At 38.6% G+C, this 25227-nt stretch overlaps 1 protein-coding gene across 3 annotated transcripts in view; it reads right to left on the bottom strand.

Moving 5' to 3' along the window:
* The window catches only part of Mrps27 (mitochondrial ribosomal protein S27), an 81778-nt gene that overhangs the window by 14340 nt on the left and 42211 nt on the right, over window positions 1–25227 (bottom strand). For all 3 annotated transcript variants that reach the window (XM_020174674.2, XM_074077324.1, XM_074077323.1), the window contains one exon: window positions 913–1027. In XM_020174674.2, coding sequence (XP_020030263.1) covers window positions 913–1027 — 115 coding nt within the window. The remainder of the gene's footprint in view (window positions 1–912; window positions 1028–25227) is intronic.

The raw sequence follows: 25227 nt of genomic DNA, 5'->3' as shown, positions 1-25227 counted from the left end.
CACATTAATTTTCTTTTCACTGGTACTCTTGTATGGCACTTACATTTTCCTAATGTTAGACTTCTCAGTGAACCTGCTTATCAACCTTATTAACTTATCAGCTTCCTAAAGGCAAGGAGAGGCTATTGCTCATTTTAGTATCTACTGCCGTAACTAATTCAATGTCTCACATGTAATCTGGATACAATGTATGTTAAGTTGAATTAGGCCCAAATCATGGGAATGAAAATCATTCTGGATAGAGAGGACCCCAAGGCAAAATCAGTATTCTGTTTGATCTCTAACTTTCAAGGTCCAGAAACACTACAGAAGTAATATATTTTCATAACAATACTGTTAAAATGCTTTTATGGCTCCAAATGTTTAGCTTGAAATCAACAAGAGCAACACTGTAAACTTGCTTATTTTGCACATACTTCTATATCACAAAGGTAATGAAGACTCAACCCCTGGGTGGAGTGTAAGGTTCGGAAATACTCTAATCCTAGGGACTCTTGGGTGGAGTTAAGGAACCTGAAAGACAAAATGAATTATGGAGGAATTCGTTCTTTTAAAAACCATATAAGACAGTCTGAATACACTGGAGATCTCATTCCAGAAGAAATGTTTGTGTCCGCTCCCCAACCTTATCGTAGGGAAACAAGCAAAAAATCCAAGGTCTCGATCAAAAATAGCATGACGACCAGTTGAGAGTTCTTTTGACTGGACTACCTTTCACTTTTGCCTATCCTGTCCTGATTCATGCTGCTTGGAAAAGCAATAGCTACAGGAATTACACCCAGTCCCACCTGTAAGAGTATGTGAGGGCAAGTAATCTAAAAAAGTGCTTTCTAGTACCATTCTTTGCTGCACTGTAATAGGTACAAACACTATGTCATGTAAACTTGGGAAATGTGCCAGGAAACTATTTACCTTGTTTACAAGGGTATATAAGGCTTTGTCTTGTGCACCATGCTTTAAACACTGCCTAATCCAGGTGTGGACAGTCCAGTCTCTTAGGTACCAGCAGTTGGGACTGTGTCGAAATCTAAATAAAGCACAGAAGAGAGAAAACTGGTGTTATCACTTAAATGCCAATGCTAAAACAACACCTTCCATCAGTAGGTTCTTCTCTTGGATATTTACTGAGTGCTGTTAATGTAACCAAAAGTCATGAAGTCAACAGCTGACAAAACTTCTGGTTGAGCTGGGCGCTGGTGGCTCACACCTGTAATCCCAGCTACTTGAGAGGATGAGATCAGGAGGCCAGCCTAATCAAATAGTTCACAAGACCCTCATCTCTGAAATAACCAGAACAAAATGGACTGGAGGTGTGGCTCAAGTGGTAGAGCGCCTGCTTTGCATCTACAAAGCTCTGAGTTCAAATCCCAGTCCCACTAACCCTGCTCCCGTCAAAAAAAAAAAAAAACTGTACAGATACACACATGACAAAACTTGAAACTCATTAACCATAAGTCTGAAATGGAAAGAGAAGGCAAATGCCTAAGAAAATCATAAAAATTTTATTTCTTACTAATGCCCTCTGCTTCGGCATCTTCTTTTAATATGAGATCTTGGAAAAGGATTGGAGAAAATACTGTGGCACTATGTAAGTACATATTTATTAGAAGCGAGACATGAAGCTGGAGCTCACACTTTGGAAATAAAACAGATGAAGATAAAAGAAAAGCAGAACAGCACAGCAACTCCAAAGAAAATCAGCTTAGAGTAACACTGATATTTCTTGCCATTTAGGAGAGAATGGAGCACTCTTTACTGACATAAAAGAAAAGAAAGAAAAAAATTTAAAAGTTGAGCAAATTTCCACATTCACCAGCTCTGGGACCATCCTAACCCTTCAGTCCATTTCTTCTTGCTTCCCACCGCTCTCCACATGGTCCTCAAGGTCCTAAGCAACCTAAGATGAGGTACTTACAGAAACAGAAATCCCACAAAGGAATGTACTTGGAATACTGCGCTTGCCTGGAGTCCACACTGCTAACACCTGGGGTGGAAGCTGCTGCTCCTTGTTCCCCAGGGGCCCAGACAACAGGAATGTTGGAATGGAGACAGGGATGGGAGGAGGTTATAAAGGGCTCTGTAGTCCTTCCTTTTGTTTATCTGTTATCACGTCAGCTGAAGTCCCCACAGTTTCCTTAAACATTCAGGAAGCAGGCAGCTCTCTTTTTTTTAAAGAGAAAAGATAAGACAAAAACAAGGAGCTAAAGGATTTTTTTTTTAACCATATTTAAGAGCTGAGGATAGAAGCTAATATTAATGTGTTTTAGAGACTGATTATTCAATCTGTCAACTGTTATTTCTTGCCATCTGCTATTGGGACAGTTTCCTTTGGAAGAGGTGCCAAAGTAAAAGCTGAGGAAAGAAGAGGGAAGTGAGCAATAGTATTTAATTTAGGCTATCTATTAAAGCTTCGGTGAAAGATTTGCTGAAAATAAGAGATAAAGATATTTTTTCCCTTTTTTTTGCATTTAGTTAGCAGTGCTGGGGATTGAACCCAAGGCCTTGCGCATTCCAGGAAATTGCTCTATCACTGAGCTACATTTCCAGCCCTCTGTTTTTTTTTAAACTTTAAAAGACAGTATCTTGCTATGTAGCCCAGGCTGACCTCAAACTCTCAGTCCTCCTGCCTCAGTCTCCTAAGTGCTGGAATATACATGCATCACCTCATTTGGCTTGTTTCTATTTAGATTTAGCTGGAAAATGTCTCTTTCACTCTGGTTTTCTCTATATAACTAGTGCCTTTAAAATCAAAAAGATAAAAGTGTCAAATTAAGTTCAGGATCAGTGACTCGGCCAGAGAAAAGCAACAACAGTCACCCTAGATCGTAGATCTAATGAGATCCTCTGCATAGAAATAAAATAAAATATACCTTTTAGTATTTCATGCGTCTTTTTACATTTGCAAATCAATAGTTGAGCTACCTGAGCCCCTTTCCTTATTATTCTGAAAATTTTGAGATTTAAAGTGTGATGGCCAATTAAAGTGACTTTTATTTTCTTTAGTTTTATGCGGCGTTGAAGATTGAACCCAGGGTCTCATGCATGGAAGGCAAACACTCTGCCAATGAGCCGCACTGCATGCCATCTTTTCTTTCTTTTTTAAAAAAAGCAAAATGAAATACCAGGTACTTTGCCATGATGGTGAAAAGCTTCCTCCTCAGTGTAAAGCCCCTGAGTGAGGGGATAGCAACTGACTGATTTGCTCCACATGATCCTAGTGCCTGACATAATTATTGGCCCACACTAGGTTTTCAGCAATTCAAAACAGAGCTTTAATTAGCACATGTAACTGGAGGTGGGGCATTTACAGTCTCATTAAAAAAAAAAACATACACACACATATTTAACACTTAAACAAGGTGTGGCAACAAGTCCAAGAGAACTGCTAGATGCTAAAGGGATTTTTGGTTTTAGTGGGTATTAGGTTTAGCTCTTTTATTTAAAACAAATAAACCTAATCTTTACTTTAAATATAATCTTCTGCTTTAGGAATCTCTAACACCACTGAGGTTATAATTTGTTGTTGTTGATAGACTTTAAGCCATATTGGTGACCACATACAACCAAACACCTTTTCTCTTACTCATCATCAGCAGATCATTTTAGACTTCAAAGAAGAATAACAAAGATTGGCAGTGAGAACCTAGCTGTAGACTTTTGAAACTCAAATTAAAATATATTTAAAGCCATTTGGTAATATTCTAAGGTTAACAGATCAGAAAGTCTTCTCTTCCTTTAAAGTCTTTCCTTCTCTCACTCTACTTCTTAGTAGCCTGAAGGGAACACTACTCAAGACCTCACACATCTAATAAGACCATCTCTGCCCAGCAGCCGTTTGAGAGGTTAGTCAAGAGATGTAAGTCCACTCCCTATCCCAAGGTGGGTTAGACATGGCTACATGGTATGACCTCTGCTCTTCAGGACCTAACAATCCATTTGCACAACAAACATCTAGGCCATTTTCAACTAACTGTCAACATTACAAAAAACTTAGGAATAACAGTGAAATACGTAATTATGAACTATGCTGCCTAATGTGGAATTCCTACATTTCCCAGCCAGGCAGCAAGTCAATTCCTGTCTAGGCCCCCATTAGTGTTAAAAAGAGAGATGAGTATCAATTTATGTGAGTAACAATATGGAACATGAACACTGGGCCAGTAAGAGTCCCATTTCGGATGGTGAGTATGAGAAAAACTTCCCGGTTATAACTCTGTAAGCAGTTCTGACAGATGAACATGGGCCTCTTTCAGAACTCCAATGGTGATGTGAGAGGCAGGTGAGGCTCTGGACTGGGGCTTGCCTGGATGATTCTGAAAGCTGTTGGCCAGTAGAGCACCTTCCTTTATGCCAGGAGAAAGGCAAAGAGAGAATACAACACACACATTGATTTTCTAATTTGCCTGCAAACAGACTGGCTTTTGTTCTCACATGCTTGATCACCAGCCTAGCAGATTACAGACATCCACTGCAGGAGTCACCTCTGCACCCCATGCCGTCATCTGTTTGCTTACCTCGACAGAAGCTTTACTGTTGCCTAGGTCAGCAGGCTGCCAAGATAGGCAAACTCTGTGAGTATGGAAAAGACAAACAAATGCAACCCAAATAAGCCCTACAATGTTATGTTCACCAAGGTAAGAGACACTGAGTTTCCAGCTTATAAGCTGCGGGTAAACTCACAACAACTCTAAGGACCTGTGTATTTCTTAGAGGAAGCATGGACACGAGGAAGAGAGAAGGAAGAAATGTACCCTCAAGCTCTAGCCCTGGTTTGAAAGCTGGTACTCCTGGCAGGAGATCTCTATCTGTAGTTCCAAGTGCGGTTTCTAGAGCACATCTAGGAGCCCAAATTCTGGCCAATCCAATGGCAGGAACTAGAAGCTTCTCAAGTCCCAAATCAGGCCATACTCAGAACTGCTCAGGGCATTGGCCTGTATTGCTACTTACTTGACTGATGTCATCAGGAAGACAGGAAAGCAGAGTTCCAGACTGTAAGACAGTCATAGGAGCAACAGCTCTGGATGCCTTAGAGATTTCTTAGAAGGGAAGAGAGGTCATATAAAAGTGCTAAGAATGAAAAGAAAAACACCAGAGTCTTGCTGTGATCATATTTATAGTGTGTAAGAGTCACATGCATGACCAACCTCATCAATTAAATACAAGTCATTCTTAAATGAGAGTCAGATAAAAGTTTCATTACTAATGAATGGCCCAAGTGGCAATGCTCATCAACTTTTAGACTCATGAATAAAAACACTCCTAGCTGAGCAGGCCTCACGTGCAAATGCTAGGGCATGGAGCCGAGCAGCAACACCACTTCGCTGTAACACAGGCTCTAGCGCATGACTGAGCGAGCTTTCCACACTGTTTACCTGATGAGAGCCACCAAGCTTTACCACACGCATACAGCTTTCCCTCTTCCCTAGAGGGTTCTGTATTCTGTGGCAACATGCTTTCCAGATGAGACCTTCAGCCACTGAGCTGGAAGGACATGGGGAAGGGAGAGAGGATCAGGGTAAAGGAAGGAGAGACTGGTTCTCAAGAAGAAAATGCAGTTGGCTCTATAGCCTGGAGTGTGGAGGGCAAATCTCATCCATGAGGCAATTATCAAAAGGGTAGAGTGCTTCCTTGATCCAAAGAGCAAGAAAGTGTTGTGTGACTAACAGAATCTGACTCAACTGCCGCTATCCATTTCTCATTCTAAGAAGATAATTACAAAAATAATTGGTTCTTTTTCATCCTGATAGAATTTCTGCTTTCAGAATTATTAGTTTCAGAACTTATAATTATTAGTTGCCCCCAACTACCACAAATAAAATAAAAATATAGTAGATTAAAATCTCTTTGTGGCTTGAGATCACAGATTCTTACTCTTAGAGACAAATTCCAGTGAGTTTTAACTTTCAGTAAACATATACTGAGCCTGCACTAAACAGGACCTTTTCCCTCTACCAAAGGTCAGTGTAGCCTTGACCATTTCCAGTAAATTTACTATATCACAGCATAGGCAGAAATTCTTTCTTTAAAATCTCTAATACTTTTTCTTTTCTTCAAAGCCAGGTTTATAGATATATAATATAGGATCAATTAAATTCAGACTTTTTAGTTTATACTATTATATGTTTTGACAAATGCATCTAGTTGCACAATCACCACCACAATCAAGACATAAGAAGTGTTTCATCATCCTAAAAATTCCCCAATTCCCTTGTAGCCAACCTCTCCAGGGTTTGCTGGTCAGTTTAAGCATATTTTATATCGGTCACATTGTTGGGCTCCTTTCCAGATCCAGAGTTATTAATTTTGTAAAAGGAAGAACCACAATTTCTATCTGTTGTGTGGCTTATAATTTATATCCTGCCAATTTTCGAAAAAGAATTTGAAAAAAAATTAAAATGCAGTTAGCAAGTAGCTTTCTTTGAGTTCTATATACAGTCCTTAGACCTTCTGGAATCCCTGTCTGCCATTCTAAAAAGGGTGATAAGTAAGTGGATTTTTGGTAGAGAATAACACAGGCATAGAATTTCACAAGTGTGAAGTGCTAAATAAATGCAGTATAATAACACATTTTTTGAAATGAAGAAGGGTAACAGGGGGACTTGTTAGATATCAAAGTCAAAGTCTGGATTTGCTAGAACCAAGGCTTAAAAATGAGGACACTGGGCATTTTACCTGGAAAGACACTGGTATAGATATGACATACTAGAAACTACTTCAGGAGAAATGTCCTATTTTTCATGTCTTCCACTGGAGCAGAAAGCAATCACAAGTGTCACCAATTATCCTCTTTCCTTTCTCTTCATTCTGGCAATCCTTTTAAGAAGATATACTTCCCATTCACGAAATGAGTATTTACCAAGTAGCTGCTCTATGGTAGGCACAGTGAGCTGTCTTCCATCCCTGTTGGTCTACTCACTGCCTCTAACTCCAGTCTAAAGATGACACCTCTCCTTTTATACAAAAAATGTTGCCTACATATGGACTCCGGGCTCTGCTACTCTCTCTCACTTTCATGGTATGTAAAGGAGCCAGTCAGAATGAAGCCAGTTATTCCTTGAACACTGCTTTATTGGCTTCCAAAGGCAATGTATGTGAGGGCTGGGGGTATGGCTCAAGAAGTAGAGTGCTTGCCTAAGAAGCATAAGGCCCCGAGTTCAAAAGCCCGTAATGCAAAAACAAAGGCAATGTATTTTTTGAGAAAGGGTCTTACTATGTAGCTCAGGCTGGCCTCAAACTCATGATCTTGCTGTGTCTACCTCCTGAATCCGGTAATATAGGCATGTGCCACCATGCCCAGCTGGAAGATATTTTGAAAGTATTCTAAACCAAGTAAACTGGCAATGGTGAGAGAAAAAAAGCTATATAGAATTAGAGAGTCTAATTTAGTGCTGGTGGGGACCTTCAACATCCAAGTTCATTAGAACTCACTATGTACTAGGTTTTAAACTGGGTGATGTGAAATGGCTTGGTCTAATTCTTTTACTTTATAGATGAGGAATTTTGATATACAGTGATATGAAATGATTTTCCCAAGATAAGTATAGTTAGCAACAGGACCTAAATTATAAATTAGACCTTCTACTCCTACTATCTCATCACTGCCTCTCAATTCTTTTATTTGTAGGACATCTTTCAAAAGCATCACAAGATCTCTAACATAATGAAAAATAAGAGCATCTCTTCTTAATTTAGAAGCAGAATTTCCAGGGAAAAACTCAGGCAATGTCACAATTCTGCAATTGCCCTGAACTACCGTTTACTTCAGAGTCACTCGATCCTTCAGGGTTTTGCTTCCTGCAACCGTAAAGTGAAGAGGTAGGAGTATCTGAATTACAAACTCAAATGTTCACAGGGTATAGGTGCAAAGCTGCCTATATTATGGTCAAGCAAAGTGGCTTAGTTATACTGCATATGAAAACATCCTATATGGGCCAAACAAAACACACCTAACTCTAGACTAGACCAGACTCCTGAAAACCCTTCTAGCACTTAAAGAATAGCAAGCCTGTATCCACACATTAAAACATCAGCCACTTAGTGCATTTCTAGTAAAGCAGGAAAGTGGCAATAATACAAATAAGTGCATAATGACTAGAAAATAAACAAGCCACAATTCAGCTGACAGCTGATTTTATCTTATTTCACTAACCTCCATTCCTTTACCCTAAGAATATTATGTTATTCACTTTGGGAAGCCAAAGTGTGTGTGTGTGTGTGTGTGTGTGTGTGTGTGTGTGTGTGTGTCGGGGTGGGGGGGATGCCAGGGCTTGGTTAGACCCAGGGCGTTGCATGTAAGGCGAGTACTCTGCCACTGACCCATACTCCCAGCCCACTAACAGAGATGGTTATAGGGAGAGCAGAACCTTAAACTCAAGGTCCCTCAAGTATACTTTAACTAAAGGTCAAATTTTTTAGGAAATAACATTTTCAGCAACTGATTCTTCCATTAGTAAAGCATTTTCTAATCAAATGAATACTTCATTGCGTTCAATTTATATCTAAGGAGTCAACTGTCAAAAGTAATTCTTATTAACAACACAAATTACTGTTTTGTAAATTGTTAGTAACTAAATTACTGACAAACTAAATTACTGACAAGCAATCATAGTCATCCAAAAAAGATTACCACCATAACTTATTTTTGGTATCAAACTCCTGTTTTCTGGCCAATTCCTAAAGCAGAAAAGGTTGAACCTTTTTAAAAAGAGGGAGTGGAATGGGGTAGAATAAGGATATTCAGAAATTATTAGACAGTTTCTAGAATCATAAAAAGACATAATCATTATCTACAGTTTAAAAAGAAAAGAACTTGAAAACTGAGGTTTATGTTTGTTAGTCCAATTGGTTTTTAGGAAATTTTAACTTACCACTTAAAAACTTTTAATAAATAATCTTAATATTTATATATGAAGGTAGGAAATTAATGTAACTGCTTTAGTTTGGATCTTAAATGTTCTCCACAGGCCCATGTGTTAGAGCCTTGGTTCCCAGAGAGGTGACACTGGGATGGTGGTCCTTTAAGAAGTGGGGCCTATGGGAGGTCCTTAAGTCCTGGGGGTGTGTCCTTGAAGAAGACTGGGGGATCCTGGCCCCTTCCTTGGTCTATTTCAGTTCCCAGGCATGAGGTGAGTGGTTTTGCTTTGCTGCACACCTTTTGTCATTGCCACCAGCACCCCAACCAGAGGCCTAAAAGCCATGGGACTACCTGATCAAGGACCAGAACTTCTTAAACTGTGAGCCAAAATAAGCCTTTTCTTCTTGTAAGTTGATAATCTCAAGTATTTGTTATAGTAACAGAAGGCTGACTAACAATGACCTCTCTTTGTTGTGCTGCCAAATGGTAAAACTTAAGATGATTAATTTAACAGGTAGTTCCTCTATTTAACGCAAGCTAGCCTTATACCAAAACCAAATTTTTTAAAAATAGAGTATTTCAAACTATACAAATACAGAATGCTAAGAAAAATCTTAACAATGACCAAATGTAAACTTCATGTCATAGGATGTCAGACATAAATCCTTTTAGTATTATAACAATCATAAGAAAGAATGGTTACAAATTTTGGATATGGAAGAGCTATTTCTTTAGTAATAAGCCAAAAACAAAGAAAGGTCTGAGTTCATCTGTTCTGGCTGGCAAATCTTCCATAAAAACACCACACTTCAGCAAAACAAAAGCTCTAGACTGGGCCAGAAAGAGGGAATGAACAATTTGAAAAACATCTTTTATTGCCTGAAAAAATAAAACGATGTCTGAGAGTACCAGGAGAGCTGCTTTCCAAAGTCCCTCTGGTTTTCTGAGTATGTCATAGGGAAAGAAGAGAGAGCTCCTTGGCAAAAATATAGTCTTTTCTCCCAGGTTCCAACCTCCCCACCCCCACCCCTTTTATTACATTTTAAAAAGAAAAGGCTTCAATGGGTAATAGTGAAATAGATTCTAGACAGGCTTAACTGATAAAAGTATGAATAGCAGAGAGGCAAAATATCATTGCAGAAGGGTCAATTGTTTGACATTGTAAGTCACAGACACAGGGAGGCATCTTCTGAATCCTAAAAAGGGTTGGGCTCATTGATCATGTGTCAGATCCTGGCTGCATTTTGTAGGAGATCAGTGAGTAATGGCTATGAAAATGCCTTTGCTTCCCAAGCTTCCTAAATATCATTAGATCATTACACCGAGCAGGAAGGGGGGAAGTTGTTCTTTGTGAGTGCACATTAAGTGGAATGTCAAGTGTGGCAGAATGAAGGCTCTTTATGCACACAGCTGCTATTAATGACCACAGCCCTAAGTGAACAGGTAGTTTTTTTCCCTCAGTAATTTCAGGCCAAAAAAAGGGCCTGGGAGAGGGGTGAGGAAAGGACTTTTCGGCTTGTCTTTTTCTTTTTTTAAAATGCAGGATAACATTAAGGAAAAGCTGAATGTTAAACTAGAAAGAGAATAGTTCTACAACTGTACCTATATGGAGCATTTGGTGAGGACAAGGCTGCTGTCTTCTGCATTTGATCATTCATTAACTAACCATGAATCAAGGTATTATTTATGCTGGGCCCTAAGTGATAAAGGTGAATAAATGCACTCCTTGCCTACAATGAGGTTAGATTTGGATTGTCAAAACACAAGTCTTTTTTTTTTTTTGGAGCATCTATAAGCTTAGGTTATTTTGGAAGCATCATAGGCAACTCCTCATTTATATAGCGTTCATTTCAAAACACTTTGGGTACAAAGATTTTAAAAACCAGCTCTTAGTAGAAAAACAAATCAAACTTTTCCCTCCTCTTCCAAATAACCTTTATTTGCTTATTTTCATGGGCTATACCTAAGAAATAAAATGTTACAAATATAGATAAAGCTGGGTCCCCCTCTCTCACTTTCCTGAGTAGGGAAGTTGGTGCCCTCCTTTTTATGCAAGTTTTTACGACTTAGAGATTTGCTCTGTGCTGAGTACTTTTACCTCTGCATTCAAGGGCCTGTCAGATAGAAAACTGAACCAACCATAGTTAGAATAGGGACACAGGCAACAAAACTGACTGCTCAGAAATGAGAGAGGACCAATCTGCCTTTATTGTGGAAACCAATCAGCATTGCCACCAGGGAAATCCCTGACAAAGTATTGTTCTGGGTCTGATTAGAACCCAAGTCTAATTCATTTACTGACTTGTTTACATCATTTATCCTGAGAATTAGTTTTCTCATTTATAAAATAGAGGTAATTATGGCTTAGTCACTGGTTTGCTATTAAAAAAACAGTGTTTTGACAACTTTGAATCCTTTTTGGAATGAAGCAGAGTCCAAACATGCACACACAAAAGCAATATTATTATGACAGTGTACTTGATTAAGCACTTGATGTCATTAGGTCTGGCAGTGCTTATCTGCATCATTAGTCAGCTTTCCATCATCTGACAGCCACTGCTTAGGAAGTAAAGGGAGGTTTATTTGCTTACAGCTCTGGAGAGTCAAGTCCAAGATTAAGTGGCCCCATTGGTTTGGGCCTCTGGTGATGGCAGCACATCATGGTAGGAATACTCACATCTTGAGCCAGAAAGGAGAAAGATAAAAGAGTGCTGGCCAGAAGCCCACAATCCCCCTTTTATTTTTCTTTTTTGCAGTGCTGGGGATTGAACCCAGGGCCTAATGTGTACTAAGCATGCACCACTGACCTACACCACCGGTTCCACAATTCCTTTTAAGAGCATGTCCCCAATGACCTAAGGACCCCCTAACTAGGTCTTGCCTTTAAAAGGTTCACAGCATCTCTCATTAGTGCTACTGGGGGCTAAGCCTTTGGGGGAACCTTCATTCAAACCATAGCCCATGGTGTAAGCATCTTTGGTAGCAGAGAAATAGTTAAAACATAAGATTTGGCATTAGACACAACTTGTCCCTACTTTATAACCTCAGGAAACTGACTCGGGATCCTAATTTGTAAAATGAGGGTAAAAGTTAAACCCACTTCATACTTCTGAGCCCATGCCTGGCACACAGTGCCTTTCAGACAACCTGGACACAGCAGCAGATAGCAGTGGCATTCAAAGTTAAATTGAGTTCTTACAACTATTTCCATCCACACAGCAGGTGACTTGCACAGTGCTGGGCACACATATGGAGCAAATACCTGACTGCCATTGCCCCCTCCTTCCTCTGGAAACAGAATGAGGATGTGGAGGGCAAAGCACATGGGAAAACAGAGAGACTATTGACAACCACAAAGGTTCAAAGTCAAGCAGAGTAGGTGTGTGCCAGTCAGGCTGATGACTGGTAGCAGAGTTTCTGATTTGTTTTATGATAAAGAAAGGTCCAAGGAGAAAGGAGTGGATGTAGGGATGACCTAATGAGAACTTAATTTACCCCTAAGTGTTCTTCTGCCCTTGGACTAGTTTTCAAAAGCTTGGCAAGGCAGATGCAACACAATGGAGTTTCTATCCAGAGCCCTAGGGCAGCTCAGTCCCCACCAGCACCTGGTTGGAGTAGACAACTAAGGCACGTGAACAACTCCAGAGACAAACAGAACTGCTCAAAATCTGCCAAGCACTGCTTATGGGCTCAGACCTAGGCTTAGGGCAAGATCTCAGAAGGAATTAGGTATCTGTGTAGAAGACGCAATCCACCCAAGGCTGGAAATAAAGGAAATGAGCAACAAAGGCAAAGCATTTGCTGCTGCACATAAGCCACTGACTGCCCCAGCCTGGGATCTCTGCTTCCCCAGAACAGCCAAGAACCCCCTTTGTCATCACTCACTCACCAAGAAAAGCACACAAAGTGGTAACATGAAAAGCAGTTAATGCTGAAAGCTCCAGTTGCTGCTCCCAACCTAAGTGGAGCCATCAGCTCTTTCAGAAAATGTGGACAGAGCAGCTGACAGCAGCCACATAATAGCAAAAGGTCACTGATTTAACAGAATATCTATGAAAAACAAATACATGACAAATTTTCTCATGTTGAAAAGGACATGGATATAAATAACCACTAATAACTGTTTTAGGAGCTATGTTAAAACAGGTTCAAAAAATGAGAGCAAGGGTGAGCTGTTGCTATGGTGATCACAGAATTTGATCATCTCTGGGATTTTCTGCAATTCCATGCAACCAGAGGAAAGTCTCAATTTATTAGCAATACTTGTACTAAGTGTATTTCTGGGAATGAATGCTTATATAAAGATGCAGCATACTTGCTTTCTAAAACATGAGCATTCAGTACTTAAAAAAAAATCATACTGAGCGAAAGCTTTGTCCTGAGCAACTTGTGTAAAATGTTTAACTGTGCCTGAGAATAATGAAGATGATGATAAATAATATTACCAACTCAAATGTATTGGGCATTTACTACTTGCCCGGTATTCCCTAAGTGTCTACATCTTGAACCACTTCACCAGCCCTTTTTTTATGACGGGTTTTTCTGAGATAGGGACTCATAAACTATTTGCCTGGGCTGGTTTCGAACTTCAATCCTCCTGATCTCTGCCTCCTGAGTAGTAGGATTACAAGCAAGAGCCACCAGCATCCAGCTTCCCTAAGTACTTTAAATACCCCCTTTACAGAGTAGAAAATTGAAAGTTAAGGGATAAAAGAGTCTAAGAACCCATAATAAATCCAACCCAAGTAGTTTTTTCCCCATAACATTTGAAATTGCTGGTCTGCTCCTTGTTGTTGAGCTTCAGAAGTAGTGAGCTTGCATTTAGACGGCCTGCTTTATAAAAACTGTGTCACTGTGAAGGCCAGAATTGCACCAGGGGTCGCGGAATGTTCACATGAGAGAAACATGGAACAGGACAGTAAGTTCTCATCTTTTCATCTCATGCCTTTGCCAGGGAGCCTGGTAGAACTATTTTTGGGGAGGACTTCCAAAAACCCATCTGTCTTTTCTCTGGGTTGGCCAATTTCTTCATTGCGATGCATAATGAGCCTTGTATATCCAAGTCCAGAGTTTTTCTGGCTCAGTCTCTGCAGAAAGAAAGCCACTGATTTTCTGCTAGGGTTGGAGAGGAACAATCTGGGCAAATTCCTACATCTCATGAAGAATTCCAATGCATCCTCTGCTTCAGCTCCACTCACATCTTTACTTTAGGAAGCATGCTGCTTCTTGGGCCTATGGTATGGATGACCTTGCTTCTTATTTCCTCTTCTGTTGTCATTTTTTAGATTTTTGCCTTTTCTGTCCTTCATTGCCACATCTGTAGAAGTTTCAGTAGGAAACAGAGGGAATAAGCAAGCACATATCCTCAATGTTTAAGCAAAAAACTTCTACAAACTCATGGTATGTCTATGGACTAGTCAATGGATTATATAATAATCTAAAGGTGATGACACCAAACGGGAGGGGGGAGAAACACTGAAATATATTTCCTTTATTTAAATAGGAACAAGAAAACTCCTTAAGCAAGACACTCAACTCATCTGGATATCAAATTCAATAAATTTTATAGCAAAAAGCTACATGAAATCTTTTTTTTGGGGGCAGTTACCAGGGTTTGAATTCAGAGCTTCATGCTTGCTAGGGATCCATACCTTTAACCCTTTTTGCTCTGGTTATTTTGGGGAGTGGGTCTCAGTTTTTGCCCAGGCCAGCCTAAACCACAATTTTCATATTTTACACTTCCTGCTATAGCTGAGTTGACAGGTACATGTCATCACACCAGCTTATTTGTTTTGAGAAGGGGTCTCACAAACATTTTTTTTTTTTTTTTTTGGGCTGGTCTGGAGCTGCAATCTTCCCGGTCTCAGCTTCTCAAGTAGTCAAGATTGCAGGTGTGAGCCAGTAGCCCCTGGCTCTAGATAAAATCTTTAACAACACTTTCACCTCTAACATCCTTCAATGACGGCAAAAATCAAACTTCTGTATTTTAAATTCTTTGTTCAATCAAAAATTATTGAAAACATTTGTATAATGGTAGAAGCTAAATACAAGAAAACGTAAAATTATTTTAAGTCACAAAACACACATACGTTAAGATTTCAGTAGATCTCCTAACTGTCTAAGGATATTTAGATAAGTCTCTAAACTGTAATATTCTTTTTTCCTGGGGAAAAAATGTAATCACAGGTAACAACACGATTCAGCTACTCTGAATAAGGAAAAAATAGTTAAACCAAGTTTGGTAAATTCTCTTTTTAAAAGATAGGAAATTATGTAATATTTCCTATTGCATCAATAATATTGCAACTATTTATTTGAGACAGGGTTTTACTATGCAGCCTAGGATGGTCTAGAACTCCAGATCTTCCTGTCTCAGCCTCCCAAGTGCTAGGATTACAGGCACCACTAAACCTACCACAATCTTTTTTAACTTAAAAAGGTAAAACTTGTACTAGTGGAATAGCTCAAGTAAGTAGTGTGCCTGTGCAGCAAGCATGAGGCCCTGAGTTTAAACCCCAATAATGCCATTAAAAAAAGGTGAAACTTCAACAATATTTGCAGAATCTTTTCTTTTCTGGTGACTTAAAACAAAACAAAACAAAAAAGTGTCTTATTTATAACTAAAGGGCCAAAAAGCTAAGGGAATGGCTCCTATCGCCATAAGACTGCAAATCCAACACAACAAGAACACCTCATCTAAGAGAAAGCCTAGTAGTACCCAGGCACTTCTGGAAAACTTCCTGTAGCAGGCTGCAGAAACCTGAGAATTTTGGGAGCATCCATCATGCCATGGTCTAGCTTCATGGGGCAGGCATGTATGTGGGGTATGTGTGTGTACAGAAGGGAGGGAAGGAAGAAGGGACTAAGAGAGAAAACAGGGGAAAGGAAATAAAACATCCACTCCCATTTATGATCCTTAGTGTTAACACAAAGCTAAATATCATTTCGCCCTTGGAGATATACATGTGGACCTTTTTGCTTTAAATGGAGGAGACAGGCACAGCCTAACAGAATGATGCAGAATAATGTTCAGAATTTAGTACTACATTATAACAGAGAAGACAGATAACTTCCTCATCCCTATAGTGACACAGCACAGGACAGCATTTGCTCCCTCTAGTAAGTATGCTCAAACTCTTCATGCCTTGCAAATACTACATGGGATGTGATATTACACATAAGTCATGTCATGAGTACATTTTATTTTATGCCAATTCAAGGAACAAAAAGATTCCAAGAATTGAGTTAAAAATTCTACTTTAGTAGTTGGGTGCCAGTTGTTCACAAGAGCCCATTTCCAAAATAACCAGAACAAAATGGACTGGAAGTGTGGCTCAAGTGGTAGAATGTCTGCTTTGCAAGTACAAAGCTCTGAATTCAAACTCCAGTACTACTCCCCCCACCGCCCCCCACCAAAAAAAAATCAGGACTGTTGTTTGAAAAGTTTAATAGTCTTTTGCTTTCTGGTTACCACTGCTATTTTATTTTATTTTATTTAGTTTTACTAAATAAAATGTTCAGAGAAGTGTCTGCTGCCAAGAAATATGATTGTCACTTTTATCACTGAATTAAAATAAAATGCAGGATTTAGTAGCTCTATACACAAAAGTTTACCTGTCTCATCTATAATATAACACACTTCTTGACATACATTCAATATGCAAATGCCTCTGAAATAAGAATAGCACAGGAGACAACGGGCCAAGATCCTAGCTAGGGGCAAGTGACATGTGCCTACAGTCCTGTTTGCTTAGAGGCTGAGACAAGAAGATCACTTTAGCCCAGTCTGGGCAATATTGAGAGACCCTGTGGTGGGGGGATGAGGAGGAGGGGAGAGAGAGAGAGAGAGAGAGAGAGAGAGAGAGAGAGACAGACTATTAAGTAAACCCTCGTTAGGAAATTCTACTTTACCACTGCTTTATTTCTCTTCAGGCACTCAAACTGCCAATACATATATTCAATAATAAAATCGGCGTGTCACCACTGTTTGAACTTTTACTCATTCTAGTTACTGTGCTAAGCACTTTCTAAGGGTCATTTCATTTACTTATCAGAACAACTTTTTATAAGGTAATTCTCCTGTCCCCATTTTACAATTGAGAAACCTGAACATCAAAAGGTTAAATAACTGTTCTAGGTTACAGTCAATATGAAACAAAGACAGAATTCAAACCTGAGAGTGACTCCAGAGCTCTTGACCACGAAGCCATCTTGCCTGATATTAAAACTAGGGTGATTTTGGGAGCAAAATGTCTATCAACCCTCTATCATCACTTGGGGCTTCTTAATGCCCAATCAGATTATCAACAATAAGCCAGGAGGTTCTATGCCAATTAAGATTACCCTTTGGAAGAAGGGGACTTTGGCTAGAAAATCTGATTTGTCATTTCAGAAGTTAAAGGTAAAATCTTTTAGTTTTAATGATACTGAATGAAAGCCATTGTCTTGTTTTTCTCCTGATCCCAGAAGGCAGTAAAATAAATAGATTTAGCAAGCTACCTCAGCTATGGAATTTGCACTACCATACACTAATGACGCTCAAATGTCACCATTGTCTGTTACATCCCTTTGGTAAATATCCTAAGTATACCAGAAATGTGGTTATTTATGCATTTCTGATATATTCCATACATAAGGAATTATGTGTTTCATTCCCTGACAGCTTTTTGTTTTGGTGGTGGTACTGGGGTTTGAATTCAGGGCTTCACATATTCCACCATTTCATGACCCCAGTCCACCCCTGCAACAGATTTACACATATATTCATTCATTCATTCATTCATATGAAATAACAAGCACTTTAATTATGAATGGCTACAGGTATTACAAAATTCTAAATCCCAGAAGGTATTAACAAAAGAGTAAGTAAAATAAAATTTAAGGGAGTGGTGGATAAAAGAAAGGACCCAGGCTGATTCAGTGATCAAATATTGTAGACAGGGGAAAGGGCTCTGTTCACATTATCCACTCAATTCTTTCACTTTCTTCATTTATAAACAAGCAAGTTTAAAATGATTATAAAAACATGGCTAAGATCTCTTCGACAATTTCATTGTGTAAATTATAACAATTGGCACTCTTCATTTTTTTCCCAGCTATTCAAAGTCACTTACCACTGTGGTGGGTGGAACTGCAGAAATAAGTAGATGAGGCAGACAGGAAGTAGTTCAGAAAGAAGAATTACTAAGGTCAAGGAATTATTCTATGGGATCTGATTTTAGGCATTTGTTTAAGTGATCCTCAAAACAATGGGCCTGTTATGTCTTCATTTTCTTGGAGCCTCTAATGCTGACTCATGTGATGCTATCATAAGTTCAGAATAAAAGAAAACATTATGTGGTCCTTACACATCCATCAGCAGCGGCAGCCTGCCATTCTTTGTAAACTCTGGATTTAAGGCAGCCCCTAAAATGATTTCCCAAAGAAATACAAAGGTGACAATAGTGCAGTAGGTGTGCAGTCATATGTCATTTATATATCCTTGGCAGGAGAATAACACACAAGGTACAAGGTATCTGAAACTCTGGCTTAGATTCCCTGCTCTGCATCTTTTTTTTTTTCTTTCATTTTTGCAATGCTGGGTATAGAACCCAGGGCCTTGCACATGCTAGGCAAATGTTCTATCTCTGAGTCATACTCCCAGCCCTCCTAGCCAATTTTATTTATAATTCTCATGACTTGGGTAGAATTTTCATATAACTCTACACATGCCACTCCTATTACAAATACCTGTGACTTTGGGAAAATCTTTTATCCTTTCTCTGGTACAGTTTTTGGCTCTATGAAATGAGGAGGTTAAATTAGATGATCTTGAACAGCTTGAATGGACTAAGAATCTATACTACTACCTTGGGAAGTCTACAAACGCTCAGATAATTTTTTTCCCTCCCTACATTAAAACAACTACAGACTCTTCACCTGTATCCCCAGTGGGTAAATTTGCCTCTTCTCTCACTGAGGGCTGCTAATGAGAAACTGAGCACTATGACTGTACATTCACCAGCAACCCTGAATCAATCGAAGCTGGCCTGGTAGCAGCTCTATCTCTCCCATGGAGATTCATGGCCCTGGGTTTCATGGAAATTCTGTTTCAGAAGACCAACATTTCATATTCCAGGCTGTGATGGGAATAAAGAATAAGAAGAGACAAGAAGTCTACTATGTTCTCTGATTTTTGTTTTAGAGGCTTATCAAGCAAAAGCAGACAGTAAAATTTGTGCTTTTTATGATCTAGACTGAATATGAACCATTTTGTCTTCATGATTTCAATGCGCCAAAACAGAAGAAAGGCAGGTCTACGGTTTGCCTATTTTTCCCTCCTCTAAAACTCATGTTGAAATTCAATCCCCAATTTGAGATTGTTGGGAGGTGAGGTCTAACGGGAGGTGTTTGGGTCAGGAGGGCAGAGTCCACATGATTAGACTAACATCAGGAGTGAGTTCACCCTCTTCTGCTTTTGTAGCCCAAGAACAGCAGCCCTTTGAGGGCACCACCTTGGAAGCAGAGATGGGGCCTTCACCAGATACTAAATGTTTAGGTGCCATGGGTGCCATGGTCTTGTACTTTTTGGCCTTCCAACCGTGCGGAATAAATTTCTGATTTTTAGAAATTACCAAGTCTCAGGTATTTTGTTATGGCAGCACAAATGGACCAAGGCAGTAGTAGGTAATCAAGTAGCTTTAGCTGCAGGTGACTATTGAATTTATGGCCTCAGCTGAAGACCCACTCATCTATTGTCTCCTGACATATCTGAACCTCACGCAGGGTGTTCAAACACACCATTACCCATACTGAGCTTATTATGCCCTCACTACTTCCCTCCCTCACTCAACCATGGCTCCTTTTTCTGTATTCTTAGATCCCTGTTGGTCTAAGATCACTAAGATCATAGAAAACTCCATGCTCTGAATTCCGCTACCAGATCTCCTGAACCTGTTAGCCTGCCCTATCCAGCCTAAAAACTCAATCCCCACCCCCAGTGGCTTCACCACAAACTTCCATTTGAAAAAATTTTAAACTGCAATTAAACTGTTTTCTGACATAGACATGGTAATTTTCATGTATTTAACCATAGAAACATACAGAAGTAAAAATCATTTAGATTCTCACATTCAGAGTCTGTATTATATATTGTTCGCTTAACTAAAACATTAATGATGGAAATTTAAGGGTTTTCTATGTTTTCACTATTATAAACAAAGCCAAGTTAATTTCCTTGACTTACATTCATATTTCTCCATAGGATAAATTCCTTCAAAAATTACCAATTTAAGTTCCTAGTCGTGTTTTTTGAGAATATTTGCGTCCATGAAAATAGGTATTTAAAGATTTTAATCTTTACTAATGACAGGAAAAAGTATTTTATTATGTTATTTACTTGCGTATTTTATTTAATGCCAAGGTTGAACATTTTTCATATGCTTACTGGCTATTTGTCTTTCTTTAGAATCACCTCATCTGTTCTTTTATTTTCCTCTCTCCCTCCTTTCTTTCAAGGTGCTGGGGATGAGTTATTATTAATGGTTTAGAACTAATTTATTAGGGTTATAAATTTAAGATTTTATAATTACTATTTCCTATTTCATATTATTTTACTGAGATTAAGGTATCCTGCTATACTTGGCTTTTAAATTTTTCATTGACAAATCTGTTATCTTTTATTAACATGATTTTTGACATTTGTGTCATGTTTAAAGTCTCCATGCTTTATGATTACAAAAAACGTTTCCTTACTGTATTTTCACATATTTAGGTGATTTCACTTTTTAAATCTAAATCTTTGCTCCACATGTAACACTGTGGCATAAGAATACAAAACTGCTTTAAAAACTCCCTTCCCATTTCATATTTCTTAAATTACATTTCCTGTCTTCCAGGCATTGATCTTTGTTTTCCTCACTGTTTTATTTCTTCTTCCTATCTACAGACTCATAATTTTAAGATAATCACATCTTCTTTTCAGCTGCTATGGTCTAAATGAAACAAGACTACACTTACAACATATGTTACAGAGAGAATAGTTTACTACAACATAATTGGAAAGGGAAGAGGGCATGACCTGTTCCTTAGCCTATAAGCATTCCTTTTTTTCATTTTCTTCTCTCTCTCCCTCTCATCTGTCCTCCCTTTTCTCATCTGTCCTTCCTTTTCATTCTTTGTTTTGTAGTGCTGGGGATAAAACCCAAAGTTTCCAGCTGAATAGCAAGCACTTTACCAATGAGCTGCACACTTAGTTCCTATATTTAAAATTTTGAGTGCTAAAAACAATACAGAGAAAAGTGGATAACCATTGAGAAAGAAGAGAAAATCACTACATATTAAAACATGTATCAGAATGAAAATGATCTGGTCTAGTGGTGAAATAGTCAGATAGTTAAAATGTTATTACAACTAATATGGTAGTTAATATACATGGAATGCTCAGCTGTGTTTCCAGGGAAACAAAATACCAAGTTTCATATTTTCTGCAATTACTAACTAAATCATTTACATTTAAGTGGCACCTTCCATGTGGTTCTGACAATCACTTCACTGGTGTGATAATAATGTTGATCAGAAACTGATTTTAAAAAACAACCCAGCTGCTATAGATTCATAGAAAAAGACCCCAAAAAACTTTTAGTGACTGGGTTGCTTGCTATATTGCATTTTTGTACCTGATTCTAAGAGTAGATTAAAAATGGAAGTTGAAAAAAGGAGATACTTCTTCGTAGCAATGCTCTGATAGTCATAGAAAATCTATGAGATAATTGTTGAAATAATGTAATGTCTGTACCATGAAGGAGGACAAGGATTAGTCATCATTATCTATTACTTCTTTCCTGTTAATTGCCCATTACCCCACTTTCTATCATGGCCAGAAGACAAAACAGAGATTTTATCTGCAGACCAATTCTAGTCCATTGGGAGTGACTGTCATACTGCTGTACTGAACAGAGTTCTGAGGCTGAGTCACTGCTGTTTACAATTTTTCCTAGGATCAGAGAGTGATGTCTGCCATGAATAGGCATTAACTTTGAAGGGCACATGCAAGTTACAATTCTCTCCCTAAACCCTCTCTAAGTCACTAAATTCTAGCATTTCTACTCTTGTACACTATATTCCTTGGGTTCTATTTGAAAAAGTCACATGGTATAATGGTTACAAATCTGGCCTTTTACTCTCTAGCTATCCATTATAGCTAGCCATATGCTTTTAGGCAAGTTACTTAATTTTTTTCCCAATTCTTGTTTTTCTTATCTGTAAAATGAGGACGGTAAGACTATGAAGTGGGGACTTAACAGTAATACAATCATGTGGTCAGCACTCAGAAAAGCTGCTGCTACTGCTATTGCCATGTTTCAGTGAGGATTTTTGAGGCCTGTTATCTCATGGCACTCTCTCTCCACGACAAACCCCATAAACAAAAAACTCAGAAAGAGTGTCCCAAAGCTCAGCAATAAGAGCTCAGCAAACAATAAACACTCAGTATATACTGACTGCCAGAGATACAAAGATAAACATGACAGGGCCACTTCTGGACTGTTGTTGGTAACTCTACTAGAGGATAACGAATGGTTATATGAAACATCTACATTATAATCAAAAGTAATAAACCAATACTCCACAATGTAAGCAAGTGAATGGAAGGAAAGGAGAGAGCTCCATCTTGCAGATGGAAAGGAGAATGGACACTTCACTTCTAGCAATTTCTCTGGAATAAAGTATAGACCTTACTCTTGCCTTTGTATCCTCCAAGCAAGCACTGAATGGAATGCCTATTTGGTTCAGCCATTTTCATGACTGGCTCACCACAGATCCAGAGAGGAGGAAAAAACCCAAAGATAAGGCACCAGTTTTCATTGTATGAAAGGCAGACTCTGGTTTGTAATGTTCAGTAAAATAAATCATCTCCCCTTAATTAGCTCCTAAGGCTTTCCAGTAACAAAGTAATCGAGAAAACATTAGAGCATAAGATCTTCAGGGGCAGGCAATTTTCAGTATTTCTTCATAGTATCCAATAATGTGCACAGTAGTATCATGAACTCAACATGGGTCAATGACCTAATTATAAGACCTAAAGGCATTAAACTCTTAAAAGAAAACATGGATTAAATCTTCATGACATGGGATTTGTCAACAGATTCTTATATATGATACTAAAATAAGAACAAACAAAAGAAAAGCAGATAAATTGGAATTCACCAAAATTTAAAACTTTAGTGCATTGACAGACATAAAAAAGGAGAAAAGAGAATCTATAGAGTAAGAACAAGTTAAAAATATTTGCAAATCATGTTTCTGATATGCAAAATATATTTTAAAAACCTCTTACAACAACAAAGACAAAAAACCTAATAAAAAATGGCAAAGCACTTTGATATTTGTTCAAAGAAGATATACTAATTGCCAACAAATACCCAAAAAAGATTCTCAACATCAAAATAAAAAACACAATGATATACTACTTTACTCCAGTTAGGGCAGTTATTCTCAAACAAAGAAAAATGTTGGTGAGGATATGGAAGAACTGGACCATTTGTACATTGCTGGTAGGAAAGTAGTATGATTCTGTTGCTATAGAAAATAATTTGGTAGTTCCTAAAATAACTAAAAACAAACTTACCATAAATACAACTTAGCAATTCTACCCATAGGTATATACCACCCCACACACGCAAAAACACCTGAAAATGAGTAATCAAATAAACATAGCATGTTCATAGCAGCACTATTCACAAAAGCAAAAAGGTGGAAACAAACCAAATGTTCATCAGCAGATGAACTGATAAGCAAATTGTAGTATATACATACAATGGAATATTATTTAGCCACAGTACAGAATGAAGTACTGATATATGCTGAGTGGAGATGAAACTTGTAAGGGAAAGAAGCCAGACACAAGTAGATCATGGTTGCCAGAGGTTACAGAGGAAGAGTTATAACCAATAACTGTTACATGTGGTCTTGGCCAACAGGCAGAAAAGGGATTAGGAATAACTGCCTCATGAGTATAGGCTTTCCTTTGGGCTGATGAAAATATTTTGGAACCAGACAGAGGCAGTTACTGCACAAAGTTGTGACTATACTTAAGTGACTGAACCATTCATTTAAAAGTTTTATGTTATGTGAATATCATTTTAAAAAAAGAGTTATAGGTTGAATTGTGTTCTCCCCCAAGACATGTTAAAATTCTACCCTCTAGTATCTATGAATATGACTGTATTTGGAAATAAGGTCTGTTTGCAGATGCAATGAAGTTAGGTCGGGGTAATTAGGGGAGCTCTAATCCAGTGTAAGTGGTGTCCTTAGAAGAGACACGGGCACATACATTTCTATTGCTTTAAGTCAGCCAGTTTGTGGTACTTTGTTATAGCAGCTCTAAGAAACTAGTACATACTGGGAAAAACAGGGTAGAGCAGGAAGTGTGAGGGGCATAGAAGCAACTAGCCCATGAGGAAGCTTAGACACAAAATTCAGAGCACTTCTATGGGATGAACTGGAGAAAACCATTCTAACCTTGCAGCTTAAAGAAGGCAGCAATATTTCCTGAGAGAAGAGTGGCAGCTGCTCATGTATTAACTTTACAGTCACTGGACATTTACTGCCAAGAGGCCTTTGAAGGCTCTATGCTAATGACAGGGTTTTATTAGGCAAAGTTTCCTTCATAATATCACAAAGCTAGACCACATGTGACCAATGCAACCTGAGAGAAGAAAACTAAATGCCATTACTGTGCAAGTCAGAGCACTGTTGCTGCCTGGAGTGATGAGAAATGACAACATGTAGTCTGGACACTTAAGATTTGGCAGACTTTTAAAAGGATAGGAATGAATCCCCACGCCCAGAGCACTACTCAGTTTATAGAGGAACTACAATTAATATTTATTGAGCAATACTGAACGAGCCAGGAAAGATAATTCCACAAACGGCGGGTTTATGTTAGGGATTAGTGGTATCTGGCTGGAAAAGTAGGCTGAAACCAAATTACATAAACAGTCTTGGCTATCCCTGAAATACGTGGCATCAGGAACGGGTCTGAGCCTTGGGGGGTGGGGAGGATGGATAATCATCTTATTCCTCTTCTAACTTCTAATAAATGAGTGGGTCCACTGATGACTGTCAGATCATATGAGTCACACAGCTTTATCACTTCAATAACGTTTACTTGGACAGACGTCTCACAGAGTTATAAACTAAGAGGATGATGCTGTTCACATCTGTTAGAAACTGAAAATCCAAGAAACTGTGAATGTAACTTGTACAACACGAGAAATTTCTAGTGTCTTAATTCAAACACGAGTCTGGTTCATTATGAAAACCAAGAATATGACTTCAAGTATCTACAATACTAATGAATTTAACTAAGTACCTCATTTTAAGCCAATGACTAA

The sequence above is a fragment of the Castor canadensis genome, chromosome 6 (genome assembly GCF_047511655.1).
Source record: "Castor canadensis chromosome 6, mCasCan1.hap1v2, whole genome shotgun sequence".
Lineage (NCBI taxonomy): Eukaryota > Metazoa > Chordata > Mammalia > Rodentia > Castoridae > Castor > Castor canadensis.
The sequence above is the reverse complement of the archived record's forward strand: the minus strand, read 5'-3'. Positions and strand labels throughout refer to the sequence as shown.